This window comes from Pistacia vera, unplaced genomic scaffold (genome assembly GCF_008641045.1).
Source record: "Pistacia vera cultivar Batoury unplaced genomic scaffold, PisVer_v2 Contig277, whole genome shotgun sequence".
Lineage (NCBI taxonomy): Eukaryota > Viridiplantae > Streptophyta > Magnoliopsida > Sapindales > Anacardiaceae > Pistacia > Pistacia vera.
In genome coordinates, this window is record NW_022196087.1 from 215597 (window position 1) to 234627 (window position 19031).

General features: G+C 35.4%; 1 protein-coding gene across 1 annotated transcript; it reads left to right on the top strand.

Moving 5' to 3' along the window:
• Window positions 1–13123: 13123 nt before the first annotated feature.
• Window positions 13124–18115, top strand: LOC116133917 (cytochrome b561 and DOMON domain-containing protein At3g25290-like). Its single transcript, XM_031419588.1, has 3 exons — window positions 13124–13291; window positions 17142–17303; window positions 17566–18115. The coding sequence occupies exons 1-3, from the start codon at window positions 13124–13126 to the stop codon at window positions 17974–17976; spliced, it is 741 nt and encodes a 246-aa protein (XP_031275448.1). The 3' UTR covers window positions 17977–18115.
• Window positions 18116–19031: the final 916 nt, after the last annotated feature.

Consider the following 19031-nt stretch of genomic DNA (forward strand, 5'->3'; position numbering starts at 1 on the left):
AAAGAAGTATAATGGAATTACATCTTGGGATATAAATAAGAATGATTTAGGTCCTTATATATAGGCCCCAAAAGTTTCCCACTTTTCATTCCCAAGCAATGTGGGACAAACTAACATTTTGGCCTATTACATAAAAGTCCCTAAACCTTTTTCTATTATCACTTCTATCCCCATGTGATTTGCTAAATGAGCCATTTTTCCAACAAATCTCCACCTTGGCGAATTAGCAAACCTTCAAAGTTTTGTATTCTTCTGTCAAATTTTGCAACACCTTCAAATGCACCAAAAGACACAGTCAAGCTCGCAGGATGTTGATCAAGTTCAAACAATAAATGAACTTGACCCTTGTCACTACTGAAGTCAACATGTCTGTAGGATTATCTTCTGTGCCAATCTTCTGGAAAATCATTTTCCCATTTTCAATATAATCCTACACAAAAACTAAACCAATATCTATAGTACATAAAATATACTGTAGAAACCATTTCACAACTTGCAAATGTCCTTTACCAGGATCATGCATATGCCTGCTCACCATACTAACTGCTTGTGAAATATCAGGCCTTGTGTAACAGCCTATCATACATTGATCAATCACTTGTACCACTGTCTTGGTGAGTGCTTCAAACTTATAGCGATTTCTTCAATTTGCAAACCCAGTTTTCTTTCCAGCAACCCTATAACATCTGGCTGAGTCTTGTAGATTTCCTCTTCCAAACTACCATGTGAAAACATGATTTTCACATCCAATTGAACTAGTTCAAAATCAAACTGTGCCATCAAGGTTAGCAAAATTAGAATGGAAGAATACTTTACCATAGGAGAAACACTTCATTGTAATCAACTTCCATTTGAGCGTATCCCGTTACTACAACCTAACCTTGTGTCAAACATCTTCTCTATTAGGAAATCCTTCTTCTTTGCAAACACCCATTTGCACCCAATCACTTCTATGTAGGGATTGCATTTCATCATTCATGGCCGGTTTCCATGATTCACAATTTGAACTCCTAACTATTTCTTTATAAGTGTAGGAATATCATCACCTACGATGTAAGTGCATAAGGCACCATATTTAGCGAAATGAGTAGCTTGCGAATTTCTCGTCTTGGCCTATTGTATGCAATCGATTCCTGTTGCTGAGGAGATTCTTGGGTAAAATCTCCTTTTCATCATAGTATCCACATTAGTCACCTTAGAATCACTTTCTGTCTTTGTGGACACTATCTGGTTCAACTGTTGTTTCCACCTCCACCGCTGTCGAGTATGCTCCACACACATATGCCACAGTTTAGCATTTCTGAATCTGCATCCTCCTATAGACTACAGTTGTCGTTCCAATAACTGTACTACCATTATAGTAATCCAATTTATTTCTCTCTTGGCCTTTCATAACCACAAGAGCGCCTGAAGAAACTTTTAGAATTCCATCTCGCATATTCACCGTGAAGCCTTTAGATTCCAAGCTCCCAAAGAGATGAGATCTTTTTTTCAACTCGGTACAACCGAACATCTGTCAGAGTTCTAGTCAAGCCATCATGATTCTTCAATCGAATTGAACCTATCCCAGTTGTTTTCCAGCATCATCATTGCCCATATAAACAACTCCATCACTTTCTTCAAATTAAAGAACCAGTCCTGGTGAGGACACTATGATAGGTACTACCTGAATCCATAATCCACTCATTTGATCCAGAGGTGGATGGTAGCCTACTAGACAGAAATCTGACTCATCCTCGTCACGCTCAACAACCATGCATCAGAAGTAGCTTTGCCCTCTTTCTGTTGCAACTTTGGACAATCTTTTTTTTTTTTTCAATGCCCTTCTCACACAAAAGACACTTTGATCCCTATTGAGTTTTCCCTTTGAACGAGATCTCCCTATTCTCTCCTTGTATTTGTTTTCCAGCGCCTTTCATAACTTGTGACAGACGCTCTTTCATGAATGGAATTTCTGCTCTCTACAAAGACATGAGCGAATCATCCCCACACGCTTTACATTCAACCTCACCCAGTCTTTCTCATAGACATCTTCTGGTTTTTCCTCCTCTAGAACGATATAGATCCTGCTGATACAAGCTATCCATTACCTCACTCTGCCACAAGCCAAAATTATTTTGGCCATCAAATTTTTCAACATCAATTTTTGCATTTGAAACCGTTATCATCTTTACTGGTGCGGATGGTGGTGCCACGGATGGTGATACCTCGGACGATGAATCCTTGGACGGTGATGCCATTTATGCCTTACTCATTGGCTTGGTAACAAAATTCACAATAACCAGCTCTACAAATTATTTATTCAATCTACCCAACAATCAACAATAGCCCTAGTAGTAGTAATGCTGAATATTAATACCACCAGGAAAATTCCCAGGAAACAATGGAGGGGTCACAAATGGTCCCACTAAAATCCAGTCTCCTTAGACTTTTATCGTCTTTTTGACAGAATTTTCCTAGACATGCATATAACCATACATAGCTACTCACTGTCCTAAACCTAGGCTCTGATACCAATTGTTATACAACGGAAATATAAACTCTATGCTAGCTATTGAATATAATAATAACAAGTAGTAAGCTAAATAAATAGCCAAAATTAAATGCAAAAATAAAGAATACCAGGAATTAACGAGGTTCAGTATTGAAACCTACGTCCTCGGGCGCTGCAAAAGAAACACTCCACTATCTCCAACATATTACAAACTATTGGGCAATACAACAATACCCAAAACAAAAGGAGATAACAAAAACTTACAACTAAAGGGTCCTAAAGAAAGAACCCTAAACAAAAGAAGTATAATGGAATTACATCTTGGGATATAAAATAAGTGATTTAGGTCCTTATATATAGGCCCCAAAAGTTTCCCCACTTTTCATTCCCAAGCAATGTGGGACAAACTAACATTTTGGCCTATTACATAAAAGTCCCTAAACCTTTTTCCATTATCACTTCTATCCCCATATGATTTGCTAAATAGCCATTTTTCCAACATCTTTGTCACAACAGAATACAAAGATGCAAATTTTTTATTATCTAATCACTCTCACACTCAAAATAAGAGGCACATTTATCACTCTAGTAAAGACTGATTTCAGTAGAACATGCTTTATATTTCAAGTCTTGACATTTTAAATAATAATATTACATCACTTGAATAAAAACTGGACACCTGCTTATTTTTATAACACCGTTAATTTTAATTTTTTTAGTCACCTTTCCTGTAGAAGACACTGTGCTTTGCTTGGAAAAATGCTGGGGCCATAGGTGAGATAAGGTCAAGTCCACTAGGAGGGAAATTGCGAATAGGCAACATGGACACGGGCAAGAAAGCCAATCCCATTACTACACAAAATACCCAGTCTTGCCCTGCCTCATTACCCTTGTAATCAAAATTCACCGAATAAACAGTAGCACCGAAGGCTACCATCATGGCTGTTACGGATAGGAACAACATAAAAACACCCAATTAGTCTTTTGGGCAGGGCAAATAGGAATCAGTTTCCGCGTAGCGTGCAGTAAGGATGGACATAAACATGAAGACGGCTGCTATTGATAAGAACAACGAGCTTGCATCGGCAATGGCAAAGATAACAAAGGCCGAGATTCGTAAAAATTTGGAATGCCATTATGGCCATTCCCACCAGGTACTGTAATTGCTGCAGCAAACACTACTGTGGCAATGGTACTGTTCCTATTGAGCACGAGGCGCTGCATCTTTCATCCATTTTTCACCTTTTTAACAAGACGCTGATGTTCCTCAACAAATACCATTGCGGGAGATTTTCGTTGAGAATTTTTATCTTCTTTGATGGTAAGCGGTACATTTTCTCCTTCCTGTACAAAAATATATCATCAAACAAAAGAATAAATGAGAAGACTTCTGAATCATTGTTAAATCAAATTCTTAGTACCCTAAACCACTGTATTCACGCTGCATCTTTAGTGCTGCACCAGGGATGCGATTAAGTTGACATAGAGGGGCAAGTTTTCCAGCTAAGTGCAAGATATTATTCCCAGAATTGTCTTGAGACATCAACAACGAATGTTTGTGGCCACTCACTTCGAATATGAGGTTGCTTACCTATTTATGGCCGTTAATGACTGATAAATGAAATGCATTATGTTGTTCTTGATCTGATTCATCTGAATACAAGACTGCATCTGGAAATGATTTTATAATCTCTTCCACACTTCTTGAACTCCTGATTCTGCCGCTAAAAAGAAGTGATTTCTTCTCAATATTGAGGAAGCTTTTTCATAGTCTAAATCACTTGTAATTTCATGCACAAGGCTTTGGCAAGTCTTTTTTTTTGTTGATGCGTCCATTCTCTCTCTCCAATTAAACTTTTGTAACTCCAACTGCGCAAATTCCACCAATTAACATTGACATAATTATTGATTTAAATAATTTAGTTTAAAGAAACATCTTATTCATTTATCTTTCTTTCTTTTACCCACTTCACACAAATTAGAAATACAAATTAGGGATGTAAACAACCCGGCCGGCCTCGGCTTCAGTCCTGGCTTGGGTATAAAAAAAAATTTAAAAAAATTATAATAGTCCTTGAAAATAGAAAAACCCCCCCCCCCCCCCCCCCCCCCCCCCCCCCCCCCAAAAAAAAAAAAAAATTCATCTCCCTTTCATTAAAAAAAAAAAAAAAATTACAAAGAAAATTTTACATCAAGTAAAACTTCAAAAATACCCTTAATTTTTTCACCAAACTTGGGCCAAAAGCCTGGATAGGCCCACCCAGGCTTGGATACTAAAAAAAACTTGGGCTTTCTCTCGGTTCAGGCTTAGACTTTTAAAATGCACTTCCGGCCTACCCAGGACAAGCCCAACAAGGTTTATTTAGGTCGCATGCCATGATATCAATAAAGTTCAGATATTTAATTCTTTGAAAGGAGAAAGAGCCATTTTTACCAAATCAAGAGGCCATAATGTTCAATATACTAGAAGGACTTTGCCTTCCTACTTTCCAATATCTATTGCTCATCCTGCAATCAATATCGTTTCCCTTTGAACACATTTAATATATACACATATAGGTGTTGAGATTGCTAAACTATTATTATTTCTAATTTACTTATTGTATTATTAGGATCTTTTATGCATCCATAAATTGGCCACAAACCAAGCGGAACAGAACACCCCGCCATGATTTTGCAAACAATATAGATACAACAGTTGGATTTGTACTAACCAGTAATTTAAAATAGAATTATCATTAAGCACTTACTTAATATATAATTGATTGTGTCATGATGAATGAAGCAAATCACTAGTTACCTGATTAATATCATGATGTACTCCTCGACCAGATGTTTCAGATGCAACTTGGGATGCATGACATCATTTTTCGGTTGCTGCTCCAGATGCATGGCATCATTTTTCGATTGCAGCTTCGAATGAATGACATCATGTTTCTGATCATGTAGCTTGGGATGAATTTGCATCCTTTGTGGTGTACCATTACAAAATACCTACAAAGCACAGAACAATCAGAAAGTCCACTTTGCAAAATAAATATCTACAAAACACTGAACAGAATTGAAGTTAATAAATTAATTAATAATCTTTATGGTGTAGATTATACTCACGCAAAAATTTAACTAGAATTATGTGAGATATATGTTAATTATACTCACATTGATATATGTAGACAACATTCTGGCAAAAATTTAGCTTTCTTCCTATGGAAAACGCAATCCGCTTTTTGGATATTGTACATAGAAGAGTCTCACGACCCTCATCATTATCTAAATCAAACTCCATTAGAGCTAAATTTGGATAATCTTCAACCTCCCTTATAGCTAAGACTGAGACAAAAAACGATGGACAGAAAGAAAAAAAAAAAATATATTAATTGAAAGTGGAACTAATTAATCGGTAATTAGTAGTAACTAATGGAAGAATTAACTCACCATAAAATCCAGCGATTATTAGCCAATGAAAGAACAAAACACCGGTTTTATCTTTAACCGGATAGGAATACAGCAAGTTTCTATCCGTGAATTTCAGTAAATAGGTAATCATCTCCTTATAGCCATGTCGACCAGCCTCAATTAAAGGTGTTTTACAATGGTTTTTGATATCCAATAAGACTGGCAATTTCTCTCTTATCTTCTTGGCTGCTTGGACATTACCAACAATTGCAGCAACTGAAAGCACAGGTTTTGCCGTCTTTATTTCTGAGTACCACTTGATCATTTGACATCTTAGTCAATAGATACTCCACGATATGATTCACAGTGACTGCTCTTACAGCTACATGAAGAGCTGTATCATAGTTTTCCGTGTTCCGGGCTTCTAATACATGTTCATCCTCGTTACAGACTTCTTGTACGTGTTGTAAGTCGCCTCTGAGTATAGCGTTATACAGTGGTAGGTACTATTTTAGATCGTCTGCAATAAAGAAAACAAACAGAAAAAAAAAAAATTATGTATTTGCTTAATCATGAAAGTTCATAGCCATTTTCTGGTACTTAGATACCCGTAAGTTGAGATGAAGACAAGGCCATATGCTGAGTTGAAGAAGCCACGGGCTGTGATGGATTGACCATCTTTATGATGACAGGCTGCTCCATAGCTGATTGAAATGATTCTGAAGAAGAGGTGGCCAAAGGAATAGGCTGTGATGGCTGCTCCATAGCTGATTGAAATGATTATGAAGAAAAGGTGGCCAAAGGAATAGGCTGTGATAAAACAGTCGTCCTTCCTAGTAATTTCTCAGAATACTTGTTTACAGGAGATAACTAAGGAAAGTTTGGGATTATTTTTAGGACATAATTCTGGTAAGAGGCCACAGGCTACTTTTATAAGAAGAGGCCATGGTATGCGAGTGGAAGAATAGGCCATAGGCTAGGATGGACGGGCCAACTTGTTGATTACAGATTAAATTTTTTTTTTTTTTTTCTGTTTCTTTATATGTAATGTTATTCCTATTACTCAATAAAATAAAAAGAGGGGAAAAATCAACAAATTTCAAGATATAAATAAAAAAGTCAAAAAATATATGTCAAAGAAAAGGTTTTAGATGATTAAAATGTCTTATAAAGATTTAGTTTCATACAGTCTGTTGAAATAAAGAGAGTTTTGAGAAATCATATGATTGTATATTTCTGTGTGTAAAACTATACAAAGGAGGCATCTATATATAGTGGAGAAGGCCAAAGTTAATAAGGAAATACACTATATAGAAAGATTCTAACCTAGCATAATTACAAGAAATTATAGCAAGATTCTAACCTAGCATAGTTACAGGAAATTATAGCTTAATTACAGGAATAATCTTATATTCTAGGGATATTATAAGATACTAATATATATACTAACAATATTCTAGGGATATTATAAGATACTAATATATATACTAACATCCCCCCTCAAACTCTTGGTGGCGAAGTCAACTGGAGTTTGGAAACAAGATCACCAAGTAGACTAGGTGGATGGGATTTCGTAAAAATATCAATAAGATTATCTTCAGAAGAAACTGAATGTCATTGGAGGACACCCTGTTGAAGATGATGGCGGATGAAGTGACGATCAATCTCAATATGTTTAGTACGTTCATGAAACACATCATTATGCACAATCTGGATGGCACTGTGATTATCACAGTGAAAAGGAAAATTTATTGATTGAGGAACACCCATATCTTTCAGAAGCCAGTGTAACCACAAAAGTTCAGATGTCGTATCAGCAAGAGCACGATATTCAGCCTCAATGCTAGAACGGGCAACAATGGACTGTTTCTTACTACACCATTAAATCAAAGAAGTACTAAGTAAGAAACAATAACCAGTGGTGGAGTGACGATCAGTAGGATCACCAGCCCAATCTGCATTAGAATAGGCCTGTAGCTCCAGAGAGGAGTAGGATGAGAAGTGAAGACCATGAAATAGAGTACCCTTGATGTGGCATAGAATTTGAAAAACTGCAGCAAAATGGGTAGATCGAGGTGCACTCATAAACCGACTGACCAGATTAATAGCATATGAAATGTTAGGCCTAGTGACAGTAAGATAAATGAGACTGCCAACTAACTGTCGATAAAGAATTACATCTGCAAGTGGAGAAGTGTCAGTGGCCAGAAGCTTAGTATTATACTCAAGTGGACTAGTGGCTATCTTGCTGTCTGTCAACCCAGCTTTGGAAAGTAAATCAGAGGCATATTTTGCCTAAGTGAGATAATATCCATCCTGATTTGAAGTAACTTCAAGGCCAAGGAAGTAGTTAAGATGTCTCAAATCCTTCATCTCAAAATTCTGACTAAAAAAATTTTGAAGATCTTGAATACCAACAATATAATCACCAGTAATAATCATTCATCTACATAGAGAAGAAGAAGGATAGTACCTGCCCCAGTAGTGCGAAGAAAAAGTGTAGAATCATATGGGCTAGAAAGAAAGCCTTGTTGAGAAACCATTGACTAAAATTTCTCAAACCAAGCTCGAGGAGCCTGTTTGAGCTCATAAAGTACTATGACAAACTTTATGTGAGGATGCTCATAGCCAGGTGGAGGTTGCATGTAAACTTCTTCAATAAAATCTCCGTTAAGGAAGGCGTTTTTGACATCCCTTTGAAAAAGTTCCCAACGCCAGATAGCAGCAACTGCAATAAAGATCTGACAAATGTAAGTCTAGCAACAGGAGCAAAAGTCTCCTCATAGTCAATCCCATACTCCTGGGTGAACCCTTTAGCAACAAGTCAAGCCTTGTAGCGTTCAATTGATCCATCTGCTCAAGTCTTGATTTTATAAATCCACTTGCATCCCACTATAGCTTTACCATGAGGCAAGTCCACCAAATCCCAAGTTTGTGTTTTGACAAGAGCATTCAATTCATCAGACATAGCTTGCTGCCAAAGAGGGTCAGTACGAGCCTCACGATAATTGTGAGGTTTATGGAGGGTGGCAAGGATAGAGAAACAGTGATAATCACGACGATGAGTAGGAGGAACACTTACCCGACTGGAACGACGAGGTTTAGGGAGTGGAGAAAATTGAGGAATGGGTGGTGTGGCAGGTGGTCCATCAAACGCATCAACTGGATTGAGTGCAGCAATGGAAGAACTGTCTGAGGAGCTTAGAATCTTTGCAGAAGAGTCAAAAAACAAAGCAATAAAGGGATCAATAAATATGAGTGAGTGGTTAGAGGATGAAGGGGAGAACGTGGATATGCTAGTAAACAGTTTATGTTTCTAAAACTCCACATGACGAGAGACTCGAAGACATTTGGAGATAGGATCATAGCAACGGTAACCTTTTTGAGTTAAGCCATAACCAAGAAAACAACATAACCGAGAATGGGGTTCCAGTCTGGTCTATTCATAAGGATGAAGAGTAACAAAATAGGCACAACCAAAGACACGAAGTAAGGAATAGTTAGGAACCATACCATAGAGAAACTCATAAGGAGATTTGTTGTGGAATATAGGTGAGGGTACCTGATTGATTGTGTACATAGCAGTAAGAGCAGCTTCACCCCAAAACTTTTCAGGTAAAGAAGCAAAAAGTAAAAGAGCTCTTACAGTATCAAGGATATGACAATGTTTTCGTTCTGCACAACCATTTTGTTGAGAGATATAGGGACAAGAACGATGTGACACTGTGCCTTGTTGATTCAGGAACTCAAAGAGAGTTTTCTCATTATATTCAATGGATTATCTAAACGAAAAGCTTTAATTGTACAAGAAAATTGAGTTTGTACCATTTTGTAAAAAGTTTGGTGCACACGAACAAGCACAGATCGATGTTGTAACAAGTATAGCCATGTATAACGAGAATAGTCATAAACAAAGATAACAAAATAACGAGATCTCCCCTCAGTAAGAGTGGGGGCAGGACCTCAAATATCAAAGTGAATCAAATCAAAAGGTGTAGTCGAAAAAGAGTCACTTTTATTAAAAGATAAATGAGTTTGTTTGCCAAGTTGACAGAAAACACAATCAAAAGACTCAAAACCTATAAAACCTAGGTGACCTTGGGAGGCCAAAAGATGAACACGAGGTATAGAGGCATGACCCAACTGAGAATGCCATAATTAGGAAGAGATAGCAGGAGTAACAATGGAGCGAGACAGATGAGATGGAAGCTGCAAAGAAGTGAGCTTGAACAGATGTCCAATCTTACGGCCAGTCCCAATGAGTTGACCCGTCTATGGATCCTACACATCAACACCATCATTAGAAAAGGTAAGCTGAAGACCTAATTTGCAAAGTTGACCAACTGAAAGGAGATTTAAGGATAACTTGGGAATAAGCTAGGTGTTGTCAACAAATAAGGTAGGGGAGGAAATAGACCCAATTTGACTAACAGATAAATGAGAACCATCAGTAGTACATATGATAGGATTGGGTGACAGAGGTCACGTGATTACAACATGCAGAATAAAAAAACCAAAGAGATATACCTGAGGTGACAGACAAAGCACTAGAAGATCGGGATAAAACCTGATGAATTAATGCCTCAATGTCAGTAGCAATGAGAGTAGTGGACACTGAAGAAGTCTCAAAAGTAGACTCAAGAGCAAAAGGAACAGTTGGAGCCACGGTAATAGCTTGCAACAAGGGGCCTAAGACTGATTTTTGTTCTTCAATTTTTGACATTCCATAACAGAGTCACTTGGATGTTTGCAATATTTGCAAAAGACAGTCTTTGAGGACTGAGAAGGGAAACAACCCGAGGCTAGAGAAGATCCAAAGGTAGTCTGAGGGATGGCAGCAACAACTGAATCTTGAGTTTGCATCTTCATGGTTGAATGACAATTTTCTTCAAAAATAAGTTAAGCAACTGCAATCTCAAGAGTGGAAAGAGGTGTGCAATGCAAAAGAGAGGCCCGAGTAGATTCAAAATCCTCATGAAGTGCCATCATAAAATGCATAAACTTACGATGATCACGGTAGGTTGCAAACAACGCAATGTGATCAGAACATTTGAGGTGAGGATCTGCAATAGACAACTGTTCCCAAAGATTATCAACTTGAGAATAAATATTAGCAATGGACTGACCTAATTCCTGACGCATCTGATAAAGCTTAGTCTCAAGCTGGAACTGCAACGAAGCATCATGAGTATAGTTGTATCGTTTAGCAAGAAAATCCCAAGCAGCTTGAGCATTACCAAGCTTAGAAAGCAAGCTATGGATGGATGGAACAGAAGTATTGACAAACCAAGACAATATTTTATAATGAATACTATGCCAATCTTCAAGCTGACATGCAAACTTATCAAGACTCTCACCATCTTGTTACTTGGGGGCAAGAATATCACCAGAAGCATAACGCCACAATTTTCGTCCTCTAAGAAATACTTCCATATTTTGAGCCCATATATTATAATTTGAGCCATCTAAAAAATTTATCAATAGGACGAACAATGGTATCAAGGTTGGGAGAGGAGTGAGACATACCTTTCTTTTTTTTTTTTTGGGGGCGGGGGGGGGGGGGGGGGGGGGGGGGGTGTTTGTGATGAGAATGGCAAAATATTCATTTTTAACCCCTTAATGTTTAGTCTTTTATACGTATTTGTTGCCTAAATGTACTCATTATTATTCTATTTTGATTTAGGATGCAAATGGAGGCGTTAATTGCAAAACGGAACTAATTAAGTGAATTCGGACAGTTTCGACATTGTTTCGTAATCTGGGCATAACTCTCTCATCCAAGCTCCAATTGAGATTATTCAAAATTCTGTGGAATTATAAGAAATATATCTACAACTTTCATGTTTTGAGTTTGGAGAGATACTCACTGCATCAAGGTTGTAATCGAGCTTGAAGTTGACGCATCTGCACTGGATGTCTTGGAGCCTTCTGCCTTGTCATGCAAATCAATTGGGCAGTTTATTATTGGAAGATTTGAGGACATGTGGCACGCAAGTTACAGCTCAGAATCACCACTTTCCTATTTTATTTTAGGATTTTATCTTATTTTCAATTAATGAGAATCAAATTAGGATTAATGTTATTTTAGGATATTAGAATATTTCTTTTTGGAGATTTAGTGGGATTCAAATACTTGAACTGGATTTTTGTTAAGGGGATTAGATTAGGGTTTTTGAGGGGGACCACGCCTCTCTCTTCTCTTCTCTGGAATTTTTCTTTCTTTTTGAGTTTTGATTATGGAACTTTTGTAACTTGGTCATCGGAAACAAAGACCTCGGAATCAACCAACTGTGAGATCTAATCTATTTTATTTTAGTGTTCAATTTTCGTGTTTGAGTATTGAATGTTATTCTGTGCATATCTTCATGATTGATGCATTTAATTACTAGGAGGCCTACTAGTGTATTATTTGTTGCAATCTACTGCTAAGTTTGATATCAAATCCGTAATTGTTTGATCCCTCTAACTTGTGAAGCAATTAGGATTAATAATTTGCCGCGTCAGGAATTAGTAATCTTAAGAAGAACATTCAACTAAATTAAATACAACCTCTTGTGTTTGTGTTGTTTAGATTCATTGATTTCTCTAATTCTTAAGGCTGTCATTAGATTAAATCTTTAGCACTTGTCTAGGGTTGTTTAATGATAAGATTAATTAAGATCGCTTGTTTCCTAATTAATTACAATTAAAGAGAGACAGGAAAATAGTTCCAACAATGAATATTCAAAGTAAGAATTTATTTACTTTTGCATCAATGATCAGTTGTAAGATTCCAATGGTGGATGTTGACAGAGACCAAGTTTCGTTATATTAATTGATTTTGAATTGAATTGTTTTTGTTTTTGCTAAGATTGTTTTCTGTTTTACTCAAAACCCTCCAGCCTTATTCACATCATCGAAAATTCGGCTAGACACTCTTCGTGGGATCGACCCTTGCTTACCCTATTTACAGTTTAGTAGTTAGGTTAGGAAGGTTTTTAATCTTGGTTGCCTACGACAGCACACTAGGGGGTTCAACGGTTAACGACGCAATAGGTCAACGATCAACGGTCAACGGTTAACGATCAATGAGTCAATGGTCAATGAGTCAACGGGTGGACTTGGGCTAGACTTGAACCGAATGGGGTGATTTATAGAAGAAGAAAAATGGGTTGGGAAGGCTTACTGGATTGGGCTTGAAGTTGGCTGTAACAGGCTTGAAATTTGCTAGAGATGTGTGGCATAAGGTCAGACATGCGAAATTCAAGAGGCGTATGGGGCACGTGCAAAGAGTATCGGGAAAATCTTGACACAAAAACACCGATAAAATTCTTAAGTTCCGTTTATGATCAGATTGATAAAAAGGGCAAAAAATCAGATGTAAAACCTGAAAATCTCACTGTCAGTGTAGGGAAAGCCAAGGTTGGTGAGAAGGAAACATTAAGAAATGGCTTGCATGGACAGGAAGATAGAGTAGTGACTTTGATACCATGTTGAAATAAAGAGAGTTTGAGGAATCATTTGATTATATATTTGTGTGTAAAAACTATACAAAGGAGACCTCTATATATAATGGAGAAGGCAAAGTTAATAAGGAAATACATTATATGGAAAGATCTTAACCTAGCATAATTATAGGAAATTATAGCTTAATTACAGAAATATCATATATTCTAGGGATATAAAGATACTAATATATAGACTAACAATATTCTAAGGATATATAAGATACTAATATATATACTAACACAGTCTAATCCTTAAAGAATTTTAGAAATTACCATTACAATGAAAAATATCGTTTATCATAATCCAAGACTTGATTATGGTTAAGTAAATTGATTGTTTCTTTTAATATCGAAAAGATAGAGCCACCGAAAGTTGCGCACCGAATCTGTGCACCGAATGACGTGACAAAATCTTGATCGTGATTAATATTAACTGATAATGAATCAACGGTCAGGATTTTGTCACGTCATTCGGTGCACAGATTCGATGCGCAACCTTCGGTGGCTATAGCATTACTCTTTAATATATTTTTTATAACAAAAAATGCTTGAATTTTCTCTCCTTAATTCTTTTAATGAATTTAGGTATTAAATTTAATTATTCAAGAAATTTCCCGATATCAAACTATTCATAGGATTGAGACCACCTTGACCTTGTGGAAAATAATTTTGTCTTGAGGTACCAAAAGAAAACTTTATGTCTTGTATTGAAGACTTTCAAATAAGTTTGTTGTCATCCATTTCAAGTAGTATTTATATCATTTATACTTTAATTTTTTATTATATATTTTTATTTTGTAAAATCTAAATTTTATCTACAAACTAATGTGACGCAACTTTTTATTAATACATTTTTATATATTTTTTATTAAACATTTATGAGTTGACTTGGGTATACATTTTATGCAAACTTGTACCTCATCAGTTTAAGATTTCCAAACTTAATTCAAATGACAATTTTTACACCTTTATCAAATGGGTATTAGTAATCCCATTTGCCATAAATTTGTTATATTGCCGTTTGTGATAGATGAAATAAATAATAAAATTTGTCTTATAAATAGGTGTTTCCTCCATCTTTATCCAATTATCTCAAATCTTTTTTTTTTTTTTTTTTTTTAAACAACCAATATATTATTCTGTTTATTTTAATATTTTTGGCAAAATTATCTACCTTATTATCATATAGAAAATTACTTTTTGTATAGATTATTTTTTTAATACTAAATTTGATACTGCTAATTTTGAAAACTTAATTTATATTTTTGTTTATAATCCTCGGGCACCTATAATCCATGGTCTACTACAGTAGAAAAAATATAGACAAGGTCATTGATTTGTTTTTTTTGTGATATTTTATGTAATAAATTTGTATACATTGATTTACCTGGGAAATGTTTGGATTATCTCTAAATGAAAATGGAGATCAAAATGTTGGTAGAGAATATATTATTATAAAATGCAAAAAGTAGGACTTTTAAAAAGCAAGGGACAGGTGTCAAATAATTTATGACTACAATTTCAAAAATTAGTTACATGTATGTTTCTCACGAGCAAAGACTTGAATTACATGAGGTGTGGCACGTCATCCATCTCAATGATTTCAATCGTCATGAAAACAAAATGATATAAAATAAATAAATATATCAAAAATAAAATAATAAAATTTAAGGACAACTCATAATTTTTTTTAAATTTCTTTAACCATACTTAACTTGTTCTAAGTGTTAAAAAAGTTAACCGATATTTTAATATAAAATCTAAATATATATCATATTTATACTTGTTGCTGACTTTGTATAGATGAAAAATAGGATTTGGAAACAAGTAAAACTTCAAGTAAGGATATTTAAAATGCAATATATAGTTAAACCTTGAAAATTACTCGAAAAATTAATATCTTAATTAAATATTTTTAAAGGTCGTTGAGGGACCAATGTGATAAATTAATATTTTGCTAAATTTATAGATAATACATTTTTAAAGAAAACACATAGGTACCACTTGATATATAAATTAATAACTCCATATAATTAAAATTATATATATACATGACTCAATTAGGAGATGACCCTAGTAACAACTTGAACTTCAGAAACCTTGAGAGAAGATTTGAAAGGGATTTGTGAATTGCTTGAGTGCTAAGAAAAAAACACCATTTATTTATTAACAAGAAGAATAATGTCTGATATTTACAAGGAGAAAATAATTTCCTATAGACTAATTGCTATGCCACATTAACTATGAGACATTCCCTTACCACATTAACTATCAAAATATTTACATGCATTAAGTTCATTGTTTTGGAAAAAGAAAACAAAGAATGCCCCGATAAATTAATAATTTATTAATTTATACGATTAAATAATATATCAATTAATTAATAAATTTGCATGATGCTAAAGATATTAATTATCAAGGTTTAACTGTATTTAAAGAATTTTTTGGGTAACTGCCCTTCTTATCCTATGTGGCTCCATCATCGTCGTAATCACCCGGTACGTAGACAACTGCTACAAATACTACATAACTGTAAGTATTTTTGTCAAATTTGAACTCAGTGTGATAACACTGATTGTTGATATCGTGACATCTTCTTATATGCTAATCGATCTAGTATTTCTGTGTCACTACATTATTGTCCATGTGATTACACTTGCTTGCAGCTATGTATCCTTGTGAGATATTTTGGTGGTCCATTGAAACTTGTCATTAGCTCACATAATGTGCTAGAAAGTTTGTTTGCCTTGTCTGTGGTCCCAAGAAAGTGTTGTTAGAAACTTTTCCAAGAGGTAAAACAATAAAGCACCTTGTTGGCCAGCTATCCCCATGTATTGGCCGGAAGTTTCTTTATATTCTTCTCCAATGCATTTCATTTAAGCCTGTAATTCCTTTGAAATGTTTTGCATATTCTAAGGTTTTTTTTTTTTTTTTTTTTTTTTCTTTGTTTTACATCAGGTTTCATATGCTTAAGTAGACTTACAAATACCTTCCTCAAAACCGTGAGTTTTTGGTCCTTGCTTCTACATTGGTTACGTAGATGTTGCTTGATGGTTTTTCAAGCTGCTTCAACTAAAGAGCTTCTTTGGTGATTGATCCTTGAGAGATCCTCACGGCTGACCAAGTGGTCTCATTGATGTGGAGCTTGTTGTGGTAGTTTGAAGTTCAACCAAAGGGTGAAGTTTGAAGTGTTACGACAACTGATAAGTTGCATAATTTTAGTGTTTTTAGGATTGTTTTGATGTTAGTTTAGTTAACTTCTTATTTGTTTTCTTTGTTTTGATGTTAGTTTTTCTTATGTTTGAGATATGAATGAATAGCTATTGATTTGGATAGTTTTTGTATTTTTCAGGCTTTGATTGAGTAGATTGGAGCATAGGAATGAAATTGGGACTTAAAACTTGAAGAAGTTGAGATTACCTAACATTCTTGAAGGCCACAGCCATGCCTTGGTAGTTCACCATGGCCATGGTGGTGGAACAAAGATAAAACAAAGAAATTAGAAAACATCACAATCTAGGCTATGGTGACTTAAATTTGGCTGTGGCAGAAAAGGGTATTTAAGTATAATTGAGATTAATTGTCAAGGAAGGAATTTTGCATATTTTGGAGAGGAGAAGACACATTCTTGGGGCTTGAAGACTAAAGATCAGATTTAAGAGTTTGATTTTTGTTTAATTTCAAGTCTAAATATGTTTTCTTTCTTCTCTGTTTATTTCTTTGTTCTTAGAATGGAGTAAATCTCTTTTGTTAGGGGAAGATGAAACCCTAATTATATTTTGAACAATAACAGGGTTATCTCTCCTGTTATTGGTGTTGCTGGCTGGGGAATTGGTCTCAAGCTTGGAAGTGAATCAAAAGGAGTTACTTACTCCCACCACCACCGTAACATTGGAATTGCCCTCTTCTGCCTTGCAACTGCTCAAGTTAATTCTTTTTCGGTTCTGTTGTTCTTCCCTTTTAAATTCCCCTGTTATTGGTGGGACAGACATAGTACAAACATTGCTCAAATTTGTTTTGAGTATATGCAAAAAGGAAGAAGTAATTTTCAGATTTTAGAACTATGTGGATTGAATTGATCTCGATAGATATTTATTCAAACATTTTACTTTTGGTAATCCCAACTGGCTTTGATACTAAATTTTAGTTGATGTATGTTTTGATGGCAACTCTGTTTTTGGTTATTAGATTTTTGCATTGTTCTTAAGACCAAAGAAGGACCACAAGTATCGATTTTACTGGAATATTTATCACCACGGTGTTGGATATGCAATACTGGTCCTTGGCATCCTCAATATTTTTAAAGGTCTGGACATCTTGAATCATGCAGAAAAGTGGAAAACAGTTTACATCATTGTGATTGCAGTCTTGGGTGGGATCGCTGTACTGTTGGAAGCGATTACTTGGATTGCGGTTATCAAGAGAAAATCTAATAAGTTGACGAAGCCATATGATGGATACAACAACGGGCAAGGCGGGCAACAGCCACTCCCTCTTTATGTTATGAGGTTTATCTATTTTAGATCTTTCTCACATACTCCCTCGATGCCAGTTACTCCCAAAGTGTTTCTTCTAAGGGCCTTGCTTCTTGGCGGTTGAACAAGGAGGGCTGGAAGGATTTGGTATTTTTTTAGGGAAGGGGTTGTTATATCTAGACTCTTGATTTCTTTTTCTGTAGGAACTGAAAGGCTGATTTCAGTATAGCCTATTCTTTTCTGCTTAATGATGATGCCATTTGATTTTATACTTTGGTCATTTGTAGGATTTTCTTTATTTTTCCTTTATAAAGCGCAGGCCTTCCATCTAGTAAAATACTAAATCTGAGCAGGTTGAGAATATAAAAAACAATCGCGACCAATTGATAACTCCTTTCTATGATGCAATCTGATATAACAACTTGCGTCAAATGCATCATAAATCATCATTGTTAAAATGGCAGAAACCGTTGTCACAAAACTCAGTAAGACTTTTTTAAACATTGAGGGACTTGATACTTATCTATCTCTCAAGGTTAATGAAATTAACCCGTTGAAAATGTAAAGACATATACTTCTCTATGCTTATTTTCAATTACAATTTTTATCTCATTGAGACAAAACTTAATTTGTTACCAAATCCTGGAACACAGATCATATGAGGATCAACCTGCTGTCTTCCTTCTATTTATAGTCTCCAAATTAATATCAATAACTTACCAGAATTGGAATGCATCAGCAAGTGTTTACTCATAAGTGCAGAGACGACGCCGAATTTCACACTAGAAGAAAACAAATTAATGGCTGGTGACTTTCAAGTAGTGATGCTTCCGTGGTGTGCCTTTGGGCATGTGATGCCATTCTTTCAACTCTCCATTGCCTTCACCAAGGCTGGTGTTAAAGTCTCCTTTATTTGAACCTCTGAAATAAGAAAACATCTATAATACTACAGTGGTATAACGTCACTAAAAAGAAAAAAAAAAAAAAATTACTTCTATTTTATGATCCATATATAAGTAAAGGTACGTTTTACACACCCTGTCCTCAGATCAAATCACCATCTCCAATAACCTAAGATTACAAAAGAAGTGGATATTATCAATTTGGGAGTCTTTTTTTCATTACTTACTAATGATTACATAAATTTCAAAATGTATTTAAAGGCTCAATATAATCATT

Bases quoted from the DNA above. Each gene is read 5' to 3' on its own strand.
- LOC116133917 (XM_031419588.1), top strand. From the start codon at position 13,124: ATGCGAAATTCAAGAGGCGTATGGGGCACGTGCAAAGAGTATCGGGAA. The intron at 13,292-17,141 runs GTTGGTGAGAAG...AGGGGAAGATGA, and splicing joins TCAGTGTAGGGAAAGCCAAG to AACCCTAATTATATTTTGAA. The intron at 17,304-17,565 runs GTTAATTCTTTT...TTTGGTTATTAG, and splicing joins TCTGCCTTGCAACTGCTCAA to ATTTTTGCATTGTTCTTAAG.